A 16,796-nucleotide genomic window follows, 5' to 3' on the forward strand; every position below is an offset into this window, starting at 1 on the left:
GTAAAGCAGTATGTTAAGAGTGTAGCTTCTGAAGCAGGACTACCTGGCTTTAAGTCTGGGCTCTGGCACTCACCTGGAGTGACTTTGGGTGTGTCTCTTACTCTATCTTCATCTGAAATGGAAATAATAATGCTTACCTCATAGAGTTGTTTTGAGGATGAAACAAGTTAATCCATAAAAGGAGTTTAGTACCAGGCCTGGCACATGGTCAATACTTATACGTGTTAGCTCTTATTTTCTAAAATTTGAGTGCTAAAATTAAACATGGAAAGTTGAAAGTCATTGTCCAAAGATAATCTTGATGCCTCCAAAGCAGATTTAAGAATAAGTAGCCTATTGCTAAATTGTCGTTAGGACAATGCTAACTTTAAAACGTGTTCTTTTGCCTGTACTTCAGCCATTTCGTCTGTGTAGCTGGAAGAAGGTAAACAATGGCCTCTGCAAGGAAGGTAGCCGAGAAGCGGCATAACCCAGTGGAAAGCATTTGCAGGAAAATCATAGCCATCCAAAAAAGAGAAGAGATTTCCAGTCCGGGTCGACAGATTACCAAATATCAATCTAGCAGTTTCAATAGTCCACAGACTAACACCAAGAAAGACTTTGAGGAGGTATTGAAGAAGATGACTGCTTCTCACAGCGCTATGCCCAACGCTCCCTTTTCCAGTCCTGAGAAAGACGACGCCTTCATCTCATCTCCTCTAACAGTGTCTCCAACAAGCCCACCCACCTCTCATCTCAGCTCTCCTGAAAATGCAGCAGGTGCTGTTATCGTCCCAAGTTCTGAAAACATCTCAAGGCCACAATCACAGAGTTACGAGACTTACACATCACTGGTATCACAGATCAGAAAAGGAGAACGCTTCTCTAACAAGGATTTGAACAACCATTGCAGTGAAAATAATTTTCATGCCTTAGCACTTGACTCTGATTCTACCTCTGATCAAAGTTCTGAATTTGTTACTCAGGATTCAGTGGCGAAAAAGTTATCTCTGAGTGAAGATGGTAAATATTCATTTTAATGTCTGTTCTTCAATAAAGCAATAAGTTCAGAATACTTGACCTAAAAACTAATCCACATTCTTAAAGCTTGGGTGGGAGCATCCATCTTTCCCTTTTTAAAGTACATTTTTTTCTTTTTTTCTTCTTTTAAAGAAAAATCTAAGTATATAAGTATTTTCTGTGCTTTCAGTTAAAAATCAGATAGAAATTCTGGATTGCATTTACAGTCGTAATCATTGGTGTTTCTCTGTTGACCCAAAAACAAACTTCCTCCAAGGCAAGTTAGCAGGTCATGCTGGGAATACATACAGGGGAGTTAAAATTCACATACAGACATACTTTGAAGATACTGCTGGTTTGATTCCAGGCCACTGCAATAAAGTGAATTGTAGTATAAATCGAAGTGAATCACAGTACAGCGAGTCAAATGAAGTTTGACTTGCTTCCATGTTGATGGCTGCTAACTGATCAGGGTGGTGGGGTTGAAGGTTGGGGTGGCTGTAGCAATTTCTTAAAGTAAGACAGCATGAAGTTTGCTGTATCAATTGACTTTTTGATTCACGAATGATCTTTCTAGAGCATGTGATGCTGTTTGGTAACATGTTCCCCACAGTAGAACATCTTTCAAATTTGGAATCAATCCTCGTGAACCCTGTGCTGCTTTGCCAATTAAGTTTACATAATAACATTCTAAATCCTTCATTGACATTTCAACAATCTTCACAGCATCTTCACCAGGAGTAAGTTCCAGCTCAAGAAGCCATTTTCTTTGCTCATACATAAGAAGCATCTCCTTATCCACTGAAGTTTTATCATGAGATTGAAGCAATTTGTCAATTCTCAGGCTCCCTTATAATTTGTGTTCTGTCTCTACCACATCTGCAGTGACTTTTCTGATTGAAGTCTTGAACTTCTCAAAGTCATCCATGAGGGTCTGAATCAACTTCTTCCAAATTCCTGGGAATGTTGATATTTTTAACCCCTTCCCAGGAATCATAAATTCTTAATGGCATCTAGAGTGGTGAATCCTTTCCAGAAGATTTGCAATTTACTTTGCCTGGATCTATCGCAGGAATCACTATCTATGGCAGTTACAGCCTTGAAATGTATTTCTTTAGTCATAAGGCATGAAAGTCAAAATTACTCCTTGATTCTTGGGCTGCAGAATGGATGTTGTGTTAGCAGGCAATAACAACACCAATCTCATTGCCCATCTCCATCAGAGCTCTTAGGTGACCGAGTGCTTTCTCAATGAGCAGTAATATCTTGAATATTTTCTCAGCAGTGGGTCTCAACTGAGGGCTTAAAATATTCAGTAGAGCATGTTGTAAACATACGTGCTGTCATCCGTGCTTTGTTGTTTCATTTGTGGGGCACAGGTAGAGTAGATTTAGCATGATTCTTACAGGCCATAGGATTTTCAGAATAGTCAATGTGCACTGGCTTCAGCTTAGTCAACATTAGTGCTCAGTGAGAGAGTCAACCTGTCCTTTGACAATTTGAAGGCAGGCGTTGACTTCTTTCTCTCTTGCTATGAAAGTCCTAGATGGCATCCTTTCTAATAGCAGACTATTTCATCAATGGTGAAAATCTGTTGTTTAGTGTAGCCACCTTCACAGATGATCTCAGCTAGATCTTCTGGGCAACTTGCTGCTTCATCTTGCACTTGTATGTTAGGGAAATGGCTTCAGTCCTTAAGTGAGCCGACCTTTGCTAGTTTCTACCTTTTCTTCTAAAGCTTCCGCACCCCTGTCAGCCTTCCTAGAATTGAAGAGAGTTGGGCCTTGCTCTAGTTTAGGCTTTGGCTTAAGGGAATGCTATAGGTGATTTGACTTAACCAGACCACTGATACTTTCTCCATATCAGCAATAAGGCTGTTTTGCTTTCTTATCATTCATGTGTTCAGTGGAATAGGTCTTTAACTTCCTTCAAGAACTTTTCCTTTGCATTCACAGCTTGGCTGTTTGACAAATGAGACCTGTCTTGGCTTTTGACATGTTTTCCCCACTAAGCTTATTCATTTCTATCTTCTGATTTAAAGTGAGAGACACATGCCTTCCCCTTTCACTTTGAACACTTAGAGGGTTATTAATTAGCCAAATTTCAATATTGTGTCTCAGGGAATAGGTCTGAGGAGAGAGAGAGAGAGAGAGAAAGGGGAATGGGCAGTTGGTGAAGCAGCCAGAACACGCACATTAAGTTTGCCATTTTAAATTGTTGTACTTTGTGGTGCCCCAAAACAATTACCATAGTAACCTCAATGATCACCAATCATGTGTCACCATAACAAATATAGGACTAATGAAAAAATTTGAAATATTGCAAGAATTCCTGAAACAGGACACAGAGACGTGAAGTGAACAAGTGCTAATGGGACAATGGTAAAGATATGCTCAATGCAGCATTGCCACAAACCTTCAATTTAGAAAATATGCAATATCTGCAAAGTGCAAGAAAGTGAACTATGCCTATAGTTCTCAGGTGCCTTGCTAAAAAGTACCCTGTATGCCTTTTTTTTTTTTTTTTTTGGTGCAAGAGTAAAATATAAGAAAGTGTGGGGTCCATTGTAGAGCCAATAAGGTAGGCCAGGGGAGAATGTCAATTTTGCAGGCCAATATTAACTGAAATTTTGGGAACTCTATTTAGGGGATTGCTTACAGAGTCCCATATGTGATAAGCACTGAAAGACAGAACAGTGTAAAATCATGCATTTTCTGTATAGCTGGGTTTGCTTTCCCTCTATTTTTCTTTAAAATATTTCTGTTTGTGTTATACTAGTTGCTTTCTCAGAGTGCTTTAAATATTATAAGGCAAAATCAATTTCCTTTTTTCTATGTTTATAAAATTTATAAATTAAAATGAAAAGTAAATAAGAGACCTTTCAGGACCACTTGTTTTACTCAGACTCTTCAAGCTGAGTAACCAGTATTGCGGGCTTGCTCTTCATTTAAATATGTTTTTGTTAAAATTGATACAAAAAAGATGGCAATAAGTCATTGCAGCACAGGAAAGCATCTGAATTTGCAAACTTTTTCTTCTAGTAGGATGGAAACTAGGAACTGGTGATGGTAAGGAGGGGGTAACCTACAGCTTTAATAGGACCCATAAAGAAGAGTTACTCACCAGTATTTTTCATGCATGTGACACGAAATGCAGAGCTAAGTTGAAAATTATCTGCTCGAATGTTTGGTAGTAGTCGTCAGGTCATCTCTGCTTTCTATTGAGAGGAAGGGAAATGGTGTGCGTGTGGTGCTCTGTGTTTCTGTATCTATAAGCATGGTGGATGCAACCTAGTCTGGGTATAAGGATGGCTGTTTAGGTGCTGGTTATTTCATTTTCACTTTTTTGTACCTAATTTGCATGTTTGACCAGCGTCTTGGTTTATTGAGCTTACTGACTAATTTACCAGCCATGTCACAGGTGTTACCTCACAAGATATACTTCATATTTATAAAACCAGTGTATGAGTTTAGGTCAAAATATTTAATTTTAGATTTTCACTTCTGTTTTTTTTCGAGGTGTGTTCTTTTTAAAATTTCCACAGTTTTTAGTACGTATGTGATTCATGCTCATTTTAATAAAATCAATCATACCTAAGCAAAAAGAAAGGGAAAAACCATCAGTAATCCTGTTGCCCTGAGTAACCACTATTAGGGATCTGTTGTAGAACCTTCCACAGTTTCCTCTGTCAATATGTTTTATTTGGATTCAAATATCCTTTTTTATTATAGAACATTTCAAATACATGCAAAAGTAGAAGGGAGTGATGAGCCTCTATATAAATATGTGTTATAAGAAATTCTGCCTCATTTTAACTCCACCCATTTTCCTGTTCTCCACTATGGATTATATTGAGACAAATCCATGACATCATATTTCATCTGTAAAAGATAAAGACTGTTTCCAAACTCAATCACGGTGTGATTATCATGACTAAAAACGTAACATAATTTTTTAATATCAAATATCCTGTCAGTATTCAAAATTTTCCTTTGTGTGAGAAAATTATTTTTTCTTTCACAGTTTAATTGTTCAAGTCAATATCCACGAAAGGTTTGTGCATCATAATTAGTTGTCTGGTTTCTGACTTCCCTTCCCATCTCTCTCTTATGTGTTTTTAAGTTATGTGTTAATGAAACTGGTTCTTTTCTCTTGTAGAGTTTTCTTGGATCTGAATTTTGGTGATTGTGTGGCTGTAGGAACCTTGAACCTGTTCCTTTGTCCCCTATATTTAGAGGTTGAATCTGATAAGACTTTGGTTTATTTATCTTTTTGGCAAGAATTCTATATAAATAGTGTTATGTATTTTTATCAGAAGGCAGAACTCTTGATGAAGGCCTAGATCTGTTCTTCCATTAGGTTTGCAAATGTAGATAGTTTCTCTTCCTTTCCAATTTGTCAGCTGGGATGGTCTACAAAGAGCAGCTCTACCTTGTTTCTTCAACTATTAGTCTGTCCTGAGTCTTATTTCCTGGAGAGGCAGGATAAAAGCTTGTTGTGTTTCTGATCAACTTGAGAATAAGTTGTAGATATTATGCCTCTTCATCCTTAAGCACAGTTTATTTCCTATGAACAAGGCCACTTTCTTGCATAACCACAGCACAGTGATCACAATCAGGATATTTAACATGAATGCAATATAATCTAATTCAAAATTTTATATTCAAATTTTGTCAGTTGTGCCAATAATACACTTTATAGTTTTTTGTTTCCTGGTACAGGATCCGATTGAGAATCACATTTAGTTGTCACATCTCTAGTTTCCTCAAATCTGGAACAGTTCCTCAGATTCCTGGTCTTTTATGACCTTGAAATTTTTCAAGGTGTGGATCAGTTTGTAGAACGTCTCTCTTTCCTTTTGATTGTTCAGGTTATCCATTTTTTGCAGATACTGCGGAGATCATGTGTGGTCTCCTCGGTACACTATACCAGGACGTTTAACTTAGATCACTTGATTAGTGTGGTATCTGCCAACTTTCCCATTGCAGAGTTACTGTTTTTCCTTTGCAGTCAGTAATTTATGGGAAGATACTTGGAGTCTATATAAATATCCTATTCCTCATCAAAATTTCACTCACTAATTTTAGCATCTGGGATACTGTGATTTATAATAAATAAATAGTTGGTCTTTGTCCCATTTCTGGCACAGACCTCCTAAAACCGTTTAATTTAAAGGTGTCTTTTGTTATGTTAATGAAGTGACTTTTAGGCACCGCCTAAGAAGGGGGGCTGGCTGCCAGGAAAGCCAACCACGTGATTAGGTTGGAAACTTCAACCTCACTGTGCAGCACACACACCTCTGGGGAGCAGGGGAGGGGCTGGAGATTGAATTCAGTCATCAACGGCCAGTGGTTTAATCCTTCATGTCTGTGTAATGAAGCCTCCATAAAAGCCCAAAAGGAGGGGGTTTGGAGGGCTCCCAGGTTGGTGAACATGTAGCAGTTTGGAAAGGGTGTCACTCCCGGGAAAGGGTGAAAGCTCCATGCCCTTTCCGCATACCTTGCCCTATTCAGCTCTTCCATCTGGCTCCTCTTGAATTGCATCCTTTTCTAATAAACTGGTAATCTAGAAGGAAAATGTCTCCCTGATTTCTGTGAGCTGCTCTAGCTTATTAATTGAATCCATGGGAACTTCCCATCAATAGCTGGTTGGTCAGAAGTGCAGGTAACAACCTGGACTTAACAAATGCCATCTGCAGGTGGGGAGTTGGGGGGTGTCAGTCTTACAGGACTGAGCCCTTAACCTGTGGGATCTCACACCATCACTGGGTAGTGTCAGAACCGAGCTGAATTGTGGGTTACCTAGCTGGTGTCCAAGAATTGCTTGAATGTGTGAGGAAAAAAAAAAAATCCCACATATTGGAATTGGTGATCAGAAACACAGCATCCATTGACTTTCCTTGCCTAAATCAATCATTATTATGATGGTTATCAAATAGGAATTTTTCTGTCTCCATCATTCTTTCTATATTTATTGCTTGTCAATATACTGCAAGAGTTTTACTTCTACCTAATTAATGAATTAATGTCATTATGAATTTCTGAATTCTTATACTGAGTGGCTTATAATCTGTTGCTATAATTATGTATGTTGATGCTCAAATTGTCCCAGATTTAGCCAGCAGGATATTCTTCAAGATAGCTTTTATGTCTCTTTGTACGTCCCCATCTTTCTTTGAGCATTTCATTACTTCCTGGTATAACATGATGTCCCAGGTACTAAAACTTTTGACATGTCCCCATCATTTTTAATAGCTCACTTGTTTTTCCTGATATTATAAAAGTCTCTAGGCTTATGTTGTACATTTCCTGTCCCAACCTTGGGATCAACTATTTATTCAAGGATCCTTGACTCTTTCTCATTGGAAATAATATGGAGAGACTGCAATCTGGGGGCAAGGGATGGTTGTTGTTTATAAGCCTTTTCAGTGGTCAGACCCAGGAAGTTCCTAAAATTTTTGAAGATAAAATATATTATGAGTTTGTTGCCTTTCTTCCAATGCAAGTTCAGTACTATAGGAGTTTTACTTAGGAACAGATACTATATTTGTATCTTCTTTGACACCCAGAGAAAATCCTGGTTCCCCCTGACTAATAGAAATGTTCAGTTGCTTTATTCAACAATACATACACAACAGTTTCAGAATAACGATACCCAAAGTTCTTGTATCATCTCTTGGTTGCTGAATTACCATTAACTTGGAGGCTTAAAACAACAAACACTTATTATTATTTGACAAACTTTCTGGATCAGGAGTCCAGGCACAGCTTGGCTGAGTCCTTTGCTAAGGAACTCACAAAGCCGCAGTCAAGCTCCTGACCGGGGCAGCTGTCTTTGGCTCAGTTGGGGCGTGACCTGCACCATTTATTTGCTTGAAGTTATAGGATGGAGGGCTTCAGATTCTTGCTGCTGTCAGCTGGAGGCCTCTCTCACTTTCCTGTAAGCTGGGTCTCTCAGCATTAGCAGCCCATAACATGGCAGTTGGCTTCTTCAAAGCCAGCATGGGAATGAGGGACTCCAGCAAGACAGGCACTGAGATCTTCTGTAACTAGTCACACACACACCGTATACATGTATCACCTCTGCCGTGTTCTGTGGCTGGAGCAAGTCACAGGCTATATCCACATGCAAGGTGAGGAAACTTCACCAGGGTGTAAGCCTCAGGAGGCAGGGATGGTAAGGGACCCTCTAGCTCCTGTTTACCTCCCTACTGCAAAATGATTGCTGAAAATGGTTTAAGACTTTTTGGTCATTCTTGTTTTCTTAAGATATATATGACTTGTACGCTAAATATGCATGGGAATATAATGTTTTGTAATCATCTTTATCTCAAAGTAATTTTGAATATTGAGTACTTGCCTGTGTCAACAAATTTTCTTTGTATACTCTTTTTAGGCTGTATCATTGTATATTCAACCAATCTGTGTTTGGATAGTATTTTCTTCCTCTTATAATTAGCATCAGAATGAACATCTTTTTTAAAAAATTGAAGTATCATTGATAATATAATCTTATGTTGGTTTCAAATATACAGCACAGTGGTTCAACAATTACCTATATTAAATCTTCACCCCATCTAGTGTGGTCACTATCAAGGTAATAGGATGTTACAGAATCATCAACTGTGTTCTCCGTGCTGTACTGCTGTCCACGTGACCAACCTATATTGTGATTGCTAATTATGGTGCCCTTTTCCCCTCCCACCCACCTCCCCCAACACCTCCCCCTTGGTAACCACTCGTCCCTTCTCCATGTCTATGGGTCTACTGCTGTTTTGTTCCTTCTGTCTTGCTTTGTTTTTATGCGCCACAAATAAGTGAAATTATTTGGTACTTCTCTTTCTCTCCCTGGCTTATTTCACTGAGCATAATACCCTATAGATCCGTCCATGTTGTTGCAAATGACAGGATTTCTTTTCTTTTTGTGGTTGAATAATATTCCATTGTGTATATGTACCACATCTTCTTTATCCATTCATCTATTGATGGACATTTAAGTTGCTTCCATATGTTGGCTATGACAAATAGTGCCGTGATAAACATAGTGGTGCATATGTCTTTGTGAATCAGTAATCTTGTTTTCTTCAGGTAAATTTCTACAAGTGGAATTACTGGGTCAAATGGCATTTCTATTTTTAGTTTTTTGATGACCCTCCATATTGCTTTCCACAATGGTTATACCAATTTACATTCCTACCCACAGTGTAGGAGGGTTCCCATTTCTCTGCATCCTGGCCAGCATTTGTTATTTCTTGTCTTCTGAACGGTGGCCATCCTTACTGGTGTGAGGTGATATCTCACTGTGGTTTAATTTGCATTTCCCTGATAATTAGTGATGTGGAGCATCTTTTTATGTGCCTGTTGGTTGTCTGTATTTCTTCTTTGGAGAAGTATCTGTTCAGGTCCTCTGACTGATTTTTTAATCAGGTTATTTGTTTTTTTGGGTGTTGAGTTATTTAGGTATTTTGGATGTTAACTCCTTATCAGATGAGTCATTTATGAATACATTCTTCCATACTGTAGGGTGCCTTTTTGTTCTGCTGATGGTGTTCTTTGTTATACAGAAGCTTTTTAGTTTGATGTAGTCCCACTTGTTCCTTTTGGATTTTGTTTCCCTTGCCTGAGGAGATGTGTCCAGGAAATAAGTTGCTCATGTTTCTATTCAAGAGATTTTTACCTATGTTTTCTTCTAAGAGTTTTATGGTTTCATGACTTACATTCAGGTCTTTGACCCATTTTGAGTTTACTTTTGTGTATGAAATTAGGTAATAATCCAGTTTCATTCTCTTACATGTAGTTGTCCAGTTTCCCTAACACCAGGTGTTGAAGATGCTGTCTTTTCCCCATTGTATGAAAAATGAACATTCTTGTAGCATAACATTAGCATGCACCCTGAGTTATATTGTTAGGATGAGTGGGACTTATTTATTTCCAGAAAGCCTTTCTGCTTGGAAAGGATTTAAGGAATTGTTTCCCTGAAAGAAACTGAGGCTCAAAGAGATCAAGTCATTTTCCCAAAGCCACACATCCATTACATTCCAGAGCCAAGGTTTGACACTAGGTTCTTCAGGCTCCAACCCAAAGCACTTTGCATGCCAGCTCAACAGGACTAGGGTTATACGGCAAGTTTCCAGGACCCTGGGGATCTGAAAGAGTTAAGCACATCACTTAAAAAAAATAATCTTCACCCATCTTTCAAAATTAATTTGCCTTTCTTCTTGTTAAGGCTCAGTAGGGATGGCCAAAATAATAGATCACCTAGGACAAACAACAAGTCAAGATTCTGAGGAGCCATGGAGCACACTTGATCCTGAAACGAGGGACCTGCAAGTGGATCTGGAAACTTCCCGTGCCACCAGGAAAGAATGGACAGCTTGCTGCAGATACAAAGGGTAATCGTAGTCCCAGCAGGATGAGTTTTCAGGTTCTGTCTTAAAGTTGACTGCAACTGGCACAAATCACTGTTTTCTGTTGATGGAAATACTATAATGTAGTGCTCCTCACACTTCAGCTTACATTGGAGTCACCTGAGCAATATAATACCTGGTATTTGGTCAGTCCCTCCCCCCATGGTGATTCAGTAGGTCTGGGGAGCATCCTGATAACCTGTATATCTAACATGTTTCAGAGTGATACTGATGGAGAGGATGGGAGCTTGTGGTGGGCACAGTTTGAGAACCTAGTATGTTGTTGATGTTGATGCTGATGACATCCATTAACGCTGATCAGGAGACAGCACATACTATGTTCTCACAGAGAACTGAGCCAGCATAGGAGTCAAGCAGATTATTAGTCCTGACATAGTAGGTAGATGGCCGGCCCTGAGCAGGGAAGGAGGAGGATAACTTTGGTAAGTGTTGACATTTGACTAGATGTTTACTTACGTTCCACACATTCTGTGAAAACTTTTCTTGCCGCATGTGGAGTGAGACTATAGACAACAGAATGGCCAAAACCAGGTAGTTCCAATGTGGGGGGAAATTGACTGAAAGTTCACCCCAAAATTCATTGCCATAGTAAAAATCACACCTCCCTGCACCATGACAGTTCCAACAGGGACAAAATATAGTCAAAAATCCCTCCACCCCATGGGAGGGGGGAGCAAGCCAGACCCCCAGGAAGGCCCCGGCCCCTTTGAAACCTAATCTCACTCAGTGAATATTCATCTTCCTTCCTGTAAAAAAGACTCCCAGTTCTCTGCACGACCCCTTCTGGGTCTGCCTGCGCCCAGCTCTCTGGGGACATGCACTTTTTTTCTGAACTTTATTTTCCAAATGAACTCTTAATGTTCAATAGCATTTCTGCATCTGTTCTTCAACTCCTCTCAAGAAGATCAAGGACTCATCTCCTGTAAGACCACCACCAAATCTCCAAATGCATGTGAACTCAGAGTGAATGCTCATTCGAGGTCAGTGGGGCCCTTGAGGCAATGAGTGTAATTGGGAAATATAGAATTTAGGGAAACTAAAGGGAAAAGAAAAAAAAACAGTAAGATAGAGAAAAGAAAAAAAAGGTGGACAAGGAGAACGGCACCCTAGCCTCAGGTGCCCCTAGTGCATACTGTAGGAGCATTACTGTTTCTCCCAGGAAGTCCAATTCCTGTGACTTTTACTCTGCCACCAGGCCCCAGCTGTCAGCTGGTATATACTAGGGATTTGCTTAAAGAAAACTTCGAGCTCAAAGAATGTCAAAACTTGCAGGATTCCACGTCAGGTTAGGATATCTAGATGACTTAGGAAATGATGACCAAATCATTGTTTGCCATACACGAGTTAATTGTGAAGGCAAGATAAAAATATGTAAGAACATCTAATCTTACTAGCAATCAAAGAAATGCAAATGAAGACAGAATACCATTTTTGCCCATCAGTTTGGCAAAGTTTTAAAAAACTGAGTCTATCCAGGCACAGTCGCAGGGGGGCCATCAGGTAGGAAATTGGGGATCAACAGAGGTGAGGCTTAGAACCTCACCCCCCCTGTTTTGAGAGAAATCTTCTCCATCTGTGGATGTTTTGTTGCCCTTGTCTAGCTTGAATTAACACTTAGTCTACAGGCACACACCTGATCATCTACATTTGCTCTCTTACAACACTAAACTATGTTTTCTACCTTTATCTTGCATCTACCTACCACTTCAGCATTTTATTAAAAAAAAAAAATAATAATAATAATAAGGGAGAAATGTGGGATTCACATATAAATCAAGTATAAAAATCAAACGAATATTCATATTTGACCTGATTGTTTATAGTTCATAATGTGTGATCAAAACCTAAAGTTTCTGTGATGACTGCCCTTGCACTGTTCACCATGTAACTTATTCACTATGTAAGAATTTGTTCCCCATGTAAGAACTTGTTTGTTATGCCTCAGAAGATTGGAGACTGACGAAAATTAGGCTTGGGGTGGATTAATGATTGTGCATTGAGTCCCCTATACAGAATTTTATTGTTGTTAACAACCATCTGATCAATAAATATGAGAGATGCCCTCTGGAAAAAAAAAAGTATAGTACAGTCCACATATGTGCATATATTTAAACACAGTGAAAATCGTCTTACCTAGAATGTGTATTTTTGGCATATATACATCACAGGGTAGATGGAATAATCAGTGGCTTCAGGGTTTTGATATTGTCACACCCCAAATAGAGTAAGACTTGTCTTTATCACTCATTTTCCCTATGCCACAGATAGTTAACATGTGAACCGGATGGCTAATCTTAAATGATCTATAAGGTCCATGTTAATGAAATATTCAAATTTGGAACTCCAAAAAAAAAAAAAGCTGAGTCTGTCCTCTGTTGTCCGGGCATGTGGAGAACTAAGCCCCCTCTCATACACTGTTGGTAGTGGCACAAGTTGGTACAGCTTTTTGACAGCAATTTTCACGTTTTATCAAACCCTCAAAAATATGTGATGTGTTTGAGCTTACTAGTTAATAGTTAACTTCAAGAAAAATAACCAATCCTATAACCTCTGTGTAGAATGCTATTCTGATAGTGATAAATATAAAAAACCTAAATATTTTAAAACAGAGGGTTGGGCAAATAAGTGATAATCTTTCCATACACTGGAATCCTGAATAGTCACTCAATTATAATTGGATGAATATTTAACAAGAGAACTATTTATTTCAAATAGTAGGGCCTGCATCCATATATATATATAGTATAATCCCATATTTGTCAAGAAAATAGGAAAAAATAGGGAAGTATATATTCTACAATGATTATCCTTACATGATGGTTTTAACTTTTTATATTATGAGTTTTCCCACTTTTCCAGATGAAGTTTGATTATCTAATAAAAATATCAATAGTCTATTTATAAAAGAGTGAAGGCAAAGAAAAAAATCTAGTATTTATAACAAATGTAAAGGAAAAGAAACACGAGAGGTATAAATACAAAATACAGGAATAGAAACCTGGACCCAGTGATGTCTGTAGCTAGGAATAGTAAGAATGCCATAGGACTTATTCTACCCAGCTACCCTGGCAGACATCTCAGATTGAAACACAGTGCAATGTAAATAGAAATTTAGTTTTGCAGCTGCTCCAGAGAGATAACCTAAGGATTTGGCATTTAGAAAGATTAGGTAACAAAACTTAAATCACAGATAGTATAGAGGCTCTTTGAAAAGAAGTGGCTAAAATTTAAATATGTGTATTTTGGGGGGTTACAGCTGGACTTTGTACACCAGACAGAGGCCCATACAGAGGGTTCCCCAAATTTCAGGAGTCAGATGCTCAAAATAGAGCTAGTCTAGGTTTCACTTGGATTTCCACGAGAAAGAGAAAATGAGAACGCCGTCAAGGCATCCCAAAGCATTCGTTGTTCATGCAGTTTCCTTTCCAGTCCTTTTAGGCTGTGGTTTTGTAACCTCTACAGGGTCCATTTATCACTGCAAAATGTGTCAACTTCCTAAGGTACTGGACTTCCCATACCTGAATCACAGCTGTCGTACATCACCACCTACCTTTCTCTTTGTGCACATTTCTTTTTCATGGGTGATTAAACACTGATGAAGGTGGAGGCACCACTTTATGTTTCTTTCTGTTACCCCATCTAAGCACAGTGTGGGTCTCCACATCACTGCTGAATGAACAGATAATTTTAAAATTCAGGAAGAAGTACCTGCCTAGGCAAGTACAGAAAATATGAAAAATTAGCTGAGCTTTGGTCTGGCAGAGAACGCTGGCTCATTGGTTTTGTTCTTTCGGCTGCAGGGAAGGAGCGAACTGTGGCTCAAGCGGCGGCATCGCGGACTCCGTTTTTGAACAGGTCCGCCTACAGTCACGTGATGCAAGTATGTATGCATTTCTCTGGGATTGTTCTGCCACTTTCTTACGGTTTGGAGAAATGCGCTTTTCATAAGACTCTCTTGTATGTGTTTCAGATGCAATGACCACAGATACAACGGCGTGTCCATCCCGGGACTTCGAGGCTTCGGGTGGAGACGTGTCTAGAGGGGTCTTGTATGCACTCTTATGTGTAACGCTCAAGTAGTTCAGTTATTTATTTTTCTTATTTATATCACAGATCTACATATTTTACTTGTGATAAAGTCCCTTAGCTCTTTTTAAAAAAACTCTTAATTATTATATCCTGATGCATTAGAGCCACAAATTATGTAAGACTAGCGCTATGTGAGTGAGCATTTTCTCACTCATGAAACCCTTCTCCGTCATTACTTCATGTGTTTCCTTTGGTAAACAAGCTCCATTTGAAGTAGCATTATGACATTGACCTTAAGCTCTTCTGGGATCGTTTTTAAAGCACTTTCTTAATAGATACTTTTAGATATGAATGAGAAGAGTTATTTTCTGCTACATGTGAGTTTCAGACGTTAATGAGAAGTGATTCTGTCTCTTATTTTATCTTTGCCACTTTAGGTATATCTATGCAAAAAGGAGGAGTAGGAACCATGTACCAAATTGTGCTAAGTACTGGATAAGATGATAATGAGCAAGAGTAGGCCTGGGACCCCAGGAAGCATACAGTCCCAACTCACAAAGGGTTGGGGCAAGAGTGACATTCACAAACATTAAAAAGCTGTAGAAGATATTGGGAGAGATAGAAGTTGTGAGCTGCAGGCTACAAATATGAGACTCTAGAAATTGTTTCCTAAAGGCCTATTAAAATCTGCCAAGATCCCTTGACTGAAAGAATAATATCAGTTTATTTCAGGATCTCCCATAACCCAGGCAGAAATAAGAACTCTTCATTGTAAATGGAGACAAATTTTGGGAGTGAAGTGGAAAGGGATCAGCAAAAGCTGTGGAAGTTGACTTTATGACTGACAGATGCTGAATACCTGACAATTTTGGAAAAATCTTTGATGCTATTATAATTTATGCTTGAATAAATATTTCTTGTATAGATGGACTACATTTATGAAGATGGAAGAGGTTAAAGAAGAAAATCTCACAAGAATAGTTAAGCCTGTTTGGGCTTAACCACATATCTTATTTTGATTGGAAAGGATTATAGATGTTGCAGATTATTCTCACTTGCTCTTTCACTTACAGAGAGGTCTCCGATTTGATCACCTATGTAGCAGACCTGCATTTCAACAAGCAGAAATTAGAGGAGGAAAATAATAGGCTTAAACTGGCGTTAGAAACCTTGGAAGAAGCTAACAGTCAGTTGTCAGAGGATTGTACTGAATTGCGCCTTCAGATAAAAAGGTGAGCCACAGGCGGGTACTGCTTGCTGGGAACTTTATTTAGTATATTTTTAGTATATTTATGAGTGTACACAATCATCACAATGATCCAGTTCATTACTCCAAAAGAGAAACCCCATAGCTGTTAGCAGTCACTCTCCATTTCTCTCTTCCCTTAGCCCCCAGCAACCACTAATCTACTTTCTCTCTCTGTGGATTTGCCAATATGGACATTTCATATAAATGGAATCATATAATATTTGACCTTTGTGTGTCTGGCTTCTTTTACTTAACATAATGTTTTCAAGGCTAGCTTGTATCAGTACTTCATTCCTTTTTATGGCTGAATAATATTCCATTGAATGGATATAGCACCGTTGTTTGTTTATTCTTCAGGATATAGACATTTGGGTTATTTCCACTTTTTGACTATTACAAATACTGCTGCTTTGAACATTTGTGTACAAGTTTTCATGTAGACATAAGTTTTCAGTTTTCTTGGGTATACACTTAGTTGAATTGCTGTGTAGTGGCCTATACATAGCATTTTGCAGAAATGCCAAACTGTTTTCCAAATAAGCTGTACCATTTTACATTTCTACTAGCAATATTTGTCACTTCTCTTCTAGTAATGATGTTCTTTATATAATTCAAGGTAGAGTTGTCTATATAAAACCAGTATGCCTATGGGCCAAGTGTGAACCTATCCAAAGTTTTTGGTGGTTTGGAAATTCCCATGCTAAGTATTATGAGAGATTCATTGATGAGTCAAATTTAAGATGTGCTCTCAGGGAGTCTATAACCTAGAAGAATGGTAAGAAAATCTGTGACCTTAGCTTAAGATAAAAAGGGATAAGGACCTAGGATCCATACCATGTTAAGTGTCAAACCCTGGTAAAACAGGTTGTGGGGAGAGCTTGAGCATCAGGTAAAAAATGACAAGTGTCTCCCAAAGTCTGTATTTACAGACATAGATGCTAAAATTCTGAATAGAGAAGTTCTAAGTTAACTTGAAAAGCCAGTAAAACATTCTGACCTTGGCCTCTTATTGTCAAAATTTTTACCCAGCTAGTCTAACCTCCAAGCCATTCTATAAAATAAAAAAATATGCTTACTTCATTCTCCATTCCA

At 38.6% G+C, this 16,796-nt stretch overlaps 1 protein-coding gene across 1 annotated transcript in view; it reads left to right on the forward strand.

Moving 5' to 3' along the window:
* The first annotated feature begins 410 nt into the window (after nt 1-410).
* IRAG2 (inositol 1,4,5-triphosphate receptor associated 2) overlaps nt 411-16,796 on the forward strand; it is an 80,754-nt gene continuing 64,368 nt past the window's right edge. The window contains 6 exon segments of the mRNA XM_057491290.1: nt 411-1,002; nt 4,044-4,154; nt 10,222-10,390; nt 14,227-14,306; nt 14,397-14,475; nt 15,529-15,687. Of these exon segments, the coding sequence (XP_057347273.1) occupies nt 432-1,002; nt 4,044-4,154; nt 10,222-10,390; nt 14,227-14,306; nt 14,397-14,475; nt 15,529-15,687 (1,169 nt within the window). The 5' untranslated portion in view covers nt 411-431.

This window comes from Manis pentadactyla, chromosome 14, assembly GCF_030020395.1.
Source record: "Manis pentadactyla isolate mManPen7 chromosome 14, mManPen7.hap1, whole genome shotgun sequence".
NCBI classification, from domain to species: domain Eukaryota; kingdom Metazoa; phylum Chordata; class Mammalia; order Pholidota; family Manidae; genus Manis; species Manis pentadactyla.